At 36.1% G+C, this 10,475-nt stretch overlaps 1 protein-coding gene across 2 annotated transcripts; it reads left to right on the plus strand.

Moving 5' to 3' along the window:
* Window positions 1-4,009: 4,009 nt before the first annotated feature.
* Window positions 4,010-10,475, plus strand: fibpa (fibroblast growth factor (acidic) intracellular binding protein a). 2 transcript variants are annotated; one of them, XM_053505668.1, is made up of 12 exons: window positions 4,010-4,330; window positions 4,416-4,527; window positions 5,437-5,635; window positions 5,713-5,839; window positions 5,919-6,019; window positions 8,367-8,500; window positions 8,664-8,772; window positions 8,890-8,953; window positions 9,095-9,181; window positions 9,271-9,368; window positions 10,128-10,148; window positions 10,244-10,475. In XM_053505668.1, the coding sequence occupies exons 2-12, from the start codon at window positions 4,443-4,445 to the stop codon at window positions 10,284-10,286; spliced, it is 1,068 nt and encodes a 355-aa protein (XP_053361643.1). In that variant the 5' UTR covers window positions 4,010-4,330; window positions 4,416-4,442; the 3' UTR covers window positions 10,287-10,475. The 2 variants fall into 2 exon arrangements, with proteins under 2 accessions (XP_053361643.1, XP_053361642.1); XM_053505667.1 differs by having other exon boundaries at window positions 10,128-10,475.

Consider the following 10,475-nt stretch of genomic DNA (forward strand, 5'->3'; position numbering starts at 1 on the left):
ACCCCTCACAGTTTAGCATAAACCGCAAATATCCTCCACAATCTTTTTAAATGTTTTTTTTTGTGTGGCAATATATAATTCTTTATGCATTTTACCACTAAACTATTAAGAACACTATAAATAACTCATTTTGTATCATAAATATTAACATAAATTCAGCTAAATTTCCATTATAAATATATAGGACTATATTCCATTATATATAGATAAAGTACAATACTGTATACATTTTTTATTACTGTAGGAACACAAAGCAATCGTAGAGGAAAACGCAGCTTGGGATGGTGAATTATTCATGTATTTACCCTACTTATACCAAAGAAAACAACACTGCATACCAAAGAAAACACACTTGCATGAATTACAGTACATATAGGGGTAACAATGGTATTGTACATTCTAGTACTGCAGGAGACATAGCAGTAGAGTACTGTATAGTATATATGTTTACTATTACTTTCTTTTCATTTAAGGAAAAATTTATTACGTTTATTTAGTTTAAAATGAATTAAAGTGTTTTGGGAGCATATTTAAAGTTTAAACTATAAAAATGATATGCATTATATAAGCATTATATGATTTTTCTTTTTACCACATTCAAAATTCGCGTAGTCAAGGAATGTAATCCCTGTGAATTTCCGATGACTGTACTGTTTTTTTTTTATTTTTACTTTTTTATTGTTATTATTTAATGGTGTAGTTTAATGTACTCTGCCATATGTTTACAACAATAGATACTGGTCTATTGAACAGGTATTCACTGTTTGTTATTGAAGGTCTTAAATACTTACATTGCAATGTCTACTTTTTGCAACAATGATTTCTTTTCCTTTTTCTTAAGTTTTTTTAATTTTTTTTATTTTGTTAGGCATGGTGGCTTAGTGGTTAGCACTGTTTCAGCACTGTTTGTAGCCCTAGGGTCCAAGTTCACTTCCAGCCTCGGAGACCTTGTGCTTGAATTTAGCATGAAAAGTGTAAGGCCAGCTTTGAGCTTTACTTTAAAGACTGCATAATTCTGTCAAAGGCAACCACTGTCAACAGTGAGTTGATTTGGTGATGGAGTTCACCTATGTGGTGCCAAATGTTTCTCAGATCTGAAGAACGAGTTCTGGGTCAGATACCATTCTCCCTGTTTATTTGTTGCCTCGACATTGCATCTGTTGCATGAATATGACTATAAGTGGGGCTAACTCCCCACTAATTGTCCTGCCGTCAGAAAAGACTAGCATGGTGCTTAGAACCTGAGGAGAAGAATTTGAGGTCTACATAGACTAAAATCAGTTATAAAATGGTTGACCAGTTTTTGAATTCTTTACAAGCCTCCTGTCCCTTTCTGTCATAAATACTGTCACCAACCAGTGACACAAAGTTCTGTGGTGACTACATTCGATAGGGCATGGATGCCTGCACACCTCTTTTGTGAGAAAGGCCTTATGATGTCAGAGAGCTACCATATATGTGGTGTTTTAAGACAAATATTTTTTTATAGGTTAAAATGGCAAAAATGGTCAGTGTTGTTGGTCCTGAGATAGACTCCAGAGCCACAGTGAACCTGACCATGATAAAGCACTTACTCAGTGAAAGTGAGTGAGACTGTATGTGTACAATTACTTAATGGAGCTTATCTGTTTCTATACAGTTTTTCTGCCAACTGTAGTTAAAACATCAGTGGAATGGGACCACCATGTCAGTGTCATTGCTGACTAAATATTATTTGATAAACAATTCCCAGCACTGCAGGGACACTAACAAAGCAGAAGTATGACATGTGTGTGACACTGATACAGATGTGTCTATGTGGCATATGTTTCTAATAAAATGAGTAATGAGTGTACCCTCTACTGAATAATATTAAGTTGGATGATAAATGTGGTATTCACACCTCAGACATAGTAAAGACATGAACTTCTTAACATTTGTAACAGATTTGCGCACAGAAAGAGTTACATAAATCAGTGGCGAGTCTCATTTAGTCATGATCTCTGACTGAACCCCAAATACCACAGACAAAAATCTTAGTGAGAAGCACACAAGCCCTTAAGCAGGCTAATATAAAAGAAAAGAAACTAATTTACAATTTTTGTGGCAACTTTGCCTTGTTTGTTTTTTTATTTTAAGGCCAGCTGAAGATGAGCTTAACTTAATGAACTTCCCTTAATTAAGGAATTTTAAAGATGAAGACACTTTTAGCCATAAAGAATTATTATTCATGTAGTACAACACTATAATTTATGTTTACCTCTCAAATGCTCACATTGCTATGTAATGCTACAGTAGTAATGCTTTTAATAAATTTGTTTATTTGTATCAAATATATATTATGACAGTTTAACTCAATGTGTCATTCATGTTGTCTTACAAACCTCTGCAATGCCACTATCAACTCACTTGGGTTTACTTGTTGGAAAACCATTAAATATAGAATGAGTTTATCTATAATGCTGGTTCATCTAAAATGTGTCTAATTATTATACATTATGATAATCTGTTATATAACAAATAATAATCTGACAAATTATCACAATTTATTTATTCATATATAATTGTGTGACATCAAACAAAACACCACAGATTTGAATATTTACTCTTTTTTTACCCTCCCTATTTACACAATCACTAAGAGATTAATTAGCAACAGGTGTTATTGATAAAAATCACAAGATTAGTTGTGAATTTAAAGAAGTGTAACTACCTTTATAAAATTAGGAGGGGCATAAGCTCAGAGAAACAATTGTTGGGTTCACCTTCAAACATCCATCCATTGTCCATACCACTTATTCTGTGTGGGGTCACAGGGTTTTTTTCACAGGAACCTGAAACTAAACAGGCCACACCCTGGATAGGGTGCCAACACTCACACCTTAACACACCCACTCATAAATTATGGGTAATTTTGAACCATTAAACAGCGTACACCACATGTCTTTGGACTGTGATAGGAAACTGGACTATCTGGAGGAACTAGCAAGTTCCATACACAGAGAGCATTTGAGGTAAAAATGTAACATTTTACAATGAGAAATTTACATCAGAATGGTAAAAAGATTTAAACCCCATTGAAATGCTGTGGCAGTATCTTGAGACAGCTGTAAATTAACAATTTCCCTCAAACATCAGTAAACTAAAGCAACTGAAGTGTGGGCAATTTTTTTTAAACCATGTGAAAGACTGATGAACTCATACAGAAAAAGAAATTCTTAAATACATTGTTGATAAAGATGCTAATACATGTTACTTAAGTAAGTGTGTCTTTGTTTTTTCCTCAAGATAGTTGAATGCTGGTATCAATGACTACATATCAAACGTCATTGCTGAGCCTGGACCTGACCAACTGAAACAACCCCAGATCATAAGACTGCATCCAGAGGGCTGTACAGTGGGCAGTATACGTAATAGATGCATCGCTTTATGCGCTTCCTTCTTACCCTAATGTGCCAACGCTCTGGAATAAGGCCAGTCTGAGATAATCTGACCCTTTTCCATGGCTTGAAAGTCCAATCTTTATGCTGTCTAACAAACTGAAGCTTTTTTTTTTAAGTAGCCTTACTAACAAGTGGTTTTTTATGGCCACACAGCTGTTTAGTTCCAATCCTGAGTTCACACTGTGTGCAGAAGTGCTCTCACATTTACTATTAAACCTAACTGTGATTGATGAACTGTGAAAGTTTAAGTGATCATGGTCATTCAGAATTTTTTTTTCTTACCACATTTCTCCCATAAAGTTAATGGCTCACCATTGTCCATCCAAGTTTTAATAGAGTTGTGCAGTTCTTAAACCTGAAACATATTAATCAATGGAGTAATGAATTATTTAATCATAGCAGTACAGTGTAGTTTTAAGATTTTCCAATGATTTATCGTTACAAGGTACCCAAGGTGTCCTCCCTTGTCGTACTGGTAAAAAACAAGCAAACAAAGAAACATATCATGCAAACACTGATATAACATAAATCCTCGAATGAATGAACTTGTCATATTGAAGGCGTGTCCGTTTTCGCTGACCCGGAAGTGTTCGTTTCATTTTCCCCAACTGTTACCTAAGTCGTTTGTTGTGTTTATGTAGTATTCTCGACTCCTGAGTCCTGAGCTGAGATAATGGATTCGGTTATATTACTCTGTGATTTATTTTAATTTTTTGTGCTTAATATGTGCTATCTGTGTTTAGGCTTATGCTGCTCGTTCAGCGTTTGCAAGAGCTAGCTAGCACATGCAGGCTAATGACAGTTACAGTGTAGTGTTTATACTAGCAATAAGGACTAGCAAGCTCACGCTGCATTTTCTAATAACAACCACACAAACACATTAATATAATACTTAATCACTTCTGCGGGTGAGTGTACAGATTTAAAAAAAATAGTGGTCACACGATAAGTTGTATGTATGTTTTATAAAAGTAACGCCTTTCTTAATGCTAGGTAAATCCACACAGTTGTCCAATCAAGATGTCAGTGGAGCTTGATGTATTTGTGGGAAACACTACCATCATGGACAAGGAGGTGTACCAGTTATGGCTGAATGGATACACAGGTAGATAACGTTAACCTTACTGCCTAGAGAAATATGACATATTAGTAATTTGGTTAGCACAGGTGCCTTGCACATCCAGGGTCAGGGTTCGATTCTCGCCTCAGGGTCTGTGTGCAAGGAGTTGCATTTTCTCCATGTGCTTGGTATTTTACATTTAGGTTCTTTAGTTTCCTCCCACATTCTCATGCAGATTAGGCTGATTTGCCTTTAATGTCTTTCGGCCCTTCCTGAAACAACCCTTCCATTTTATCTGAGCTTTGCACCAGCACTGCATCCAGAGGTTGCGGTTTGGGCATTGGGTGGGAATTGAAACCAAACTTCCGCATGTCAGACGAGAAATGTACCACTGAACCCTGATGCGCTGCAGATTAGCCTAGTCGGCATTGCGTGTAGTGCGTGAATAAGCATGTTTGTGTGCACTGTGATGGATTGGCACCCTGTCTAGGGTGTACCCTGCCTCATGCTTTAACTCTTCTGAGATTGTTAGGCTCCCTGCAATCCTGTGTATAGGACAAAGTAGTATAGACTTTAAGCGAGTGATGAAATTTTCATTACAAAAACAAAGTGTTAGAATTTTGGTTCCCGGTTAATATCTGGTACTCATCTGGTAAATAATCAAATACTGTAATCATCTAATGTCACTCTCGCCCCGTACATACTGACCTATACACTCGTTAACCACATTGCTTCTTAATCTAATGTAATCCAATCTAATGTTGACCTTAACCCCTGCAAACTTCTGCTGCCAACTTATATAAAACATCAGGCATGCCACTCTCTCGACAAGACTTTTTTTTCAAGCAATTTCAGAAGCTACGAATATTATCCATGAATTTTGTGATTTAATAAGCCATACATTTAGTAATAAGAAATTGGCATAAGCAGAATAAACTCTCTCTCTCTCTCTAGTAAATGATGCAGTGAAGGTGAGGATGGAAGGAGGCGTTATGGAAGAATGTGAGGCCAGTCGTGATGTCCTCCTAAGTGACACCATGGACCAGTTTCGTACCTTTCAGATGTGTGAGAGGCTTTTGCAAAATCCAGCTAAATTAGCCAACCAGCTTCTGTTCCAGATACCGCCAGATCGACAAGCCATGCTGATTGAAAGGTGTGCTCTGTGGTATACCTATCTTGACATTTTGTTTGTTTAATAATTTCAGTTAAAGTTTTTTTTTTCTTTACCAGATATTATGCGTTTGATGATGCCTTTGCTCGTGAAGTCCTTGGAAAGAAGCTATCTAAAGGGACAAAAAAAGATCTTGATGATGTTAGTGCAAAGACTGCCATTATGCTGAAGAGCTGCAGGCGACAAGTGGGTAGAACCTTAAAGCAGTATCTAAATAAACCTGGGAAAGGATTTAACGGACCTGTATGCATTATTTCTTATATAGTTTGACAACTTCAAGCGTGTGTTTAAAGTGGTGGAAGAACTCAAAGGCCCTCTGGTGGAGAACATAAGACAGCACTTTCTACTCCCTGATCAGCTGGCAAGGTGAGCGAGAACTACAATTTCTGATGGGATATCTGCCATTAAGGATCTGCTTCTAACTCGCTGACATTTTGCTATTTTTCAATGTTCATGCATGTTTATCAAGGACTCTTAAAATTTATGTTAACAGTGCCTTACATACTGCAAATATAGCCAATTCCGTAAGTATTTAGACATGGATGATTCTGCTTTTAAACTATTGCCTCCGTACACTACCACAATGGATTATTTTCAGGTGTTTGACAAAAATCTTGCATTGACTTTTTAGGAATTACAGTCAGTCATTCATTCATTTATTCATACATACATACAAAGTCCTCAATTTTTACAGGCTCTAAAGTATTAGGACATAACTAATAACAATTTTACAATGAAGAAGATAAATAGTGTTCAGTCATACTGTTGAATTCGTATTTGATAGAAGTTTACAGTGACTTTCCATATGCAGTTCAAAGAGATCTCGATGCAAGCGAAGAAAGCCATTATTAGGCTGGTGAAAACAAAACCAAGCAGACCTAACAGAAAAACAGCAGAAACTTTAGAAGTGGTCAGATCAACAATTTAACAATTTGATACATTCTTAAAAAGAAGGAATGCACAGCAACAAAAGGCCTTAGAGAGACCTAAAGTGCATAATCTCAGATCTTCCCTTATTGAAGATGAGTGAGTGATGAAAATTTCATTACAAAAACAGAGTGTTAGAATTTTGGGTTCCGGTTAATATCTGGTACTTATTAAATACTGTAATCGTCTAATGTCATTCTTACCCCGTACATACTGTCCTATACCCTCATTAAACACATTGCCCTAAATCTAGTCTAATCTAATCTAATCTAATCCAATCTTAGATTAGATTAGAAGAAAATAAAAATCCCCCTTCACAACATGGAAATGAGCATGTAATGGAACTGGGTCACTCGTGTTTATTGATGATGTGACTGCTGAAAAAAGTAGCAGGATGAATTCTGAAGTTTATAGTGTTTGCAGTCACATGACCAGATGTTACCATTCTGTCACATTGATGGACCGGCTATGACAAATGCATCTTTCTCTGGCACCAAATGTTTAGAAGATTAAAATATATTTATATTTTATAAGCACAGAAGAGAGAGAGCAATGTCAACCATAGTTCCTCAGATTAAAAATAATGAACAGGCCAGTATATTCATTTCCACTAGGATCTGTGCTCTGGATCAGACTCAGCAGGGATTCTGTACATATTAATGTTTTTTCTTTGTTCCTCTGCCGGGAACATCAGTACCCACAACACTTCTCTGGCATTTATGGTTTTAAAGACACCAAGTTAGCAGTAAGACTGAATAAAAGGAAATGGCAGCTGCCCAGGAAATGGATTGCCAGAAGTAGATCAAGGCCAAGCTGTGACATCGATTGCACACACTCTGTGGAGTTATACTTTTTGCTCAGATTTAGTCAAATGCTGCAATACAGTTAGGACAGTGCTTTAGAGTTTAGATAGATGATGACCCAAACCGTATGGCAAAAGCAACCCAAGGCAAAGAAATGGAATGCTTATAAATGGCTGAGTCAGTCACCTGACCTCAACTCTATTAAGCAAGCTTTTCACTTACTCAAAACTGAAACCAGAAAGACCCACTAACAAGCAACAACTGAGGGTGGTGGCAGTAAAAGTCTGGCAAGGAAACTCAGCATTTGGTGTGTTCAAGGGTTCCAGACTTCAAGCAATCATTGATTGCAGAGGATTTGCATGCATATATTAAAAACAATCCTTAACTGTATTATGTTAGTTTGTAATGTTAGTTTAAGTCTGTAAAAATAGGTTTGACTTAGACAAAAGGCTTTAATTCCTACATGGCTTGTGCAATATTTTTTGTTGAATCACTTGAATTAAAGCTGTAAGTCTTCACTTCAATAACATCTTGTTTGTTGTGGTTCAAATCTATTGTGGTAGTAAACATAAAAATAAAGAAATGTGCCACTGTCCAAATACTTATGGACCGGATTTTATCTTTTGTATAGTATTTTTAATAGTATAGCTCTGCTTATGTTTAGAAATCACAATAGTAACCGTTTCAGCAGATAGGAATTAAATGGGTGTTTTTCTAAAAAAAAAAAATAAATAAATAAACACTTTTAAAGCTAGTTTACGTGAATAGTCTGAGCTTTTCCAGCATTTGAAACAGCTTCTTCTGTGGAAAAATAAATTCATAACAGGCATTGCTGAAATATTTTGGGATTGATATTATGGATTAATGTTTAGTTACAATAATGCATTAAACAAATTAAGTTACACTTTGGCAGAGCTGCTGATTCTGCCCTCTCATTCCTCTGCCTTATTTTCTTGGGATGCTGCTGCCAATGCTTTTTACAGGGATTATGCAGCCATTGTGTTCTTTGCCAATAACCGTTTTGAAACGGGAAAGAAGAAGCTTCAGTATCTAACATTTCAGGACTTTGCCTTCTGTGCTGGGCAGCTGATCAACCATTGGACAGTTGGAGCTGTTGGTAAGATAATTAGAATGAAGTTTCTTAATCATATTAAAACGAATAAATTAATTGTAAATGGTTGGTTGGATATTAGTTCATTTAAACGCTTCTACCAGTCCAGACTCTTTAAACTATTTCGGTTTCTGTAACCTTTCTCTTCTCATTTCACTTCTGCTCCAAGACAACATGGTGGAGGACATGGATGTGGATCTAGACAAAGAGTTCCTTCAAGACCTTAAAGATCTCAAAATGTTAATCACAGACAAGGATCTTTTGGACCAGCACAAAAGGTATTAGATTGCAACCTGGCTTGAGTTTGAGTGTGGGATGTGGATTGAGATTAATGGAATTAATGTAGAAATGCTAGCGTCTCGCTTTGTAATGAAGGCAATTTCTTGTCTGCTTAGTCTGGTATGTGTAGCTCTGCGAGGAAAGACTAAAGTCTTCAATGAAATGGAAGCCAATTTTAAGGTACAAGAATGCTTATGCCGGGTTACATTATTTTGTATTAAATTTATGTCATGCTTAGGCAACATGGAAAAATTCCTAGCTGGTATATTTGAAGCGTAAAATATCCTTTAAGGATTTTATTTGGAAAATTTCTCCCTCTAGAACCTTTCCAGAGGCCTTGTGAACATTGCTGCCAAATTAACAAACACAAAAGATGTTCGCGATTTCTTCATTGATCTTGTAGAAAAGGTAATATTCATATCTTTCGCAAAGTTTCTGTAAATGTACAGTGTTACTCTTGATGTTAACTTGAAATCTTGCTTGTGTCCACTCCACAGTTTATTGAGCCTTGCAAGTCGGAAAAATGGACATCTACAGAGGTCAACCTCTATCTCACCCACTACACAAACTCTGCACACATACTGGACAGTTTCAAGTGAGTACATTGTGACTGGAAAATGTGTGTTTTTCTCTGCTTTTCTTTCTGGTGTAATACAGGACTATGCAAATCAGAAGAAATTCTGTAATGACATGACATTTTTTTTTTAAAACATAATGAAAAGTTTTCAAATTATAGACATGACTACAAGTTAAGCAAAACTGCATAAATTCTCTGCTGTGTCATTTTGAAACGAGATGTTAGGTTGTTCCAAGTGTTTTTGAGAACATTTCTTCAGTTTAGTTTGATTCTCACATACTGTACTTCTCTTTCTGCATGTTCCAGTCAGACATTATGATGGTTTTATCTAACAAGTTGCTTTTTAAATCTTAACTAAAACATTCCTTAAACATTAACATAATATATGTAATATTTAATTTGATTAAAAACTAAATACTCTTTTATACAGATAAGTATTGCCACAGACATAAAATAGGCACAAATGTAGGGCTCTGCACAGTCCTGTACAGTGTTCTACCAGTGGAGGTCACTGTATTTCATATGATTTGAAATAAAACCTTTTTTCCAGCCTAGTCATTTATATACTTGGACCACTATGGAATGTGAATTTGTGTTTACAGGACACCTACCAATATACTAAGTGATGACACATTCACCCCAAACCCTGGGAATTATAAACTTCTCATACAAGAGTTCTTTTGTGGTTGTCCAGTTACAAATAAATAAATTAAATGCTATTTTGCATGGGATTTTTATGCCCTTCCTTTTTACTTTTTCTCTTTTTCTTATTCTCAGGCACCAGACTGTCTGGACTAGGTATATGGGAGTTATTAAAAGCTGCATCCTCAGAATGTATCACGAGTGAAGAATAACATTTCTTTGTTGTTTCTTTGTCTTCTCTTCACCCTTAGTCAAAACTGCTTTGGACTCATCCCAATCCAGCTCACAGTCTGACCCAGTCTTTCTTTAAATCCCATGTTCATCATTTTTGCTCCTCTAATCCTTACCCAAATATTTCCAACAGCTGGCCATCTCTTGGATTCCCTCCTCCCACGTTCCCCTTCTCTTTATCCTCTGTTCATTTCTTTACCCATTGGCCAATGTCGATCCCTGGATGACTTGTAAATAAACAGTATTCTATGA

Source organism: Clarias gariepinus, chromosome 10 (assembly GCF_024256425.1).
Source record: "Clarias gariepinus isolate MV-2021 ecotype Netherlands chromosome 10, CGAR_prim_01v2, whole genome shotgun sequence".
Lineage (NCBI taxonomy): Eukaryota > Metazoa > Chordata > Actinopteri > Siluriformes > Clariidae > Clarias > Clarias gariepinus.

Coding starts and splice junctions, on each gene's coding strand:
- fibpa (XM_053505667.1), top strand. CDS start 4,443: ATGTCAGTGGAGCTTGATGTATTTGTGGGAAACACTACCATCATGGAC. Junction 5,636..5,712: donor CAAGCCATGCTGATTGAAAG/GTGTGCTCTGTG, acceptor TTTCTTTACCAG/ATATTATGCGTTTGATGATG. Junction 8,954..9,094: donor AAATGGAAGCCAATTTTAAG/GTACAAGAATGC, acceptor TTCTCCCTCTAG/AACCTTTCCAGAGGCCTTGT.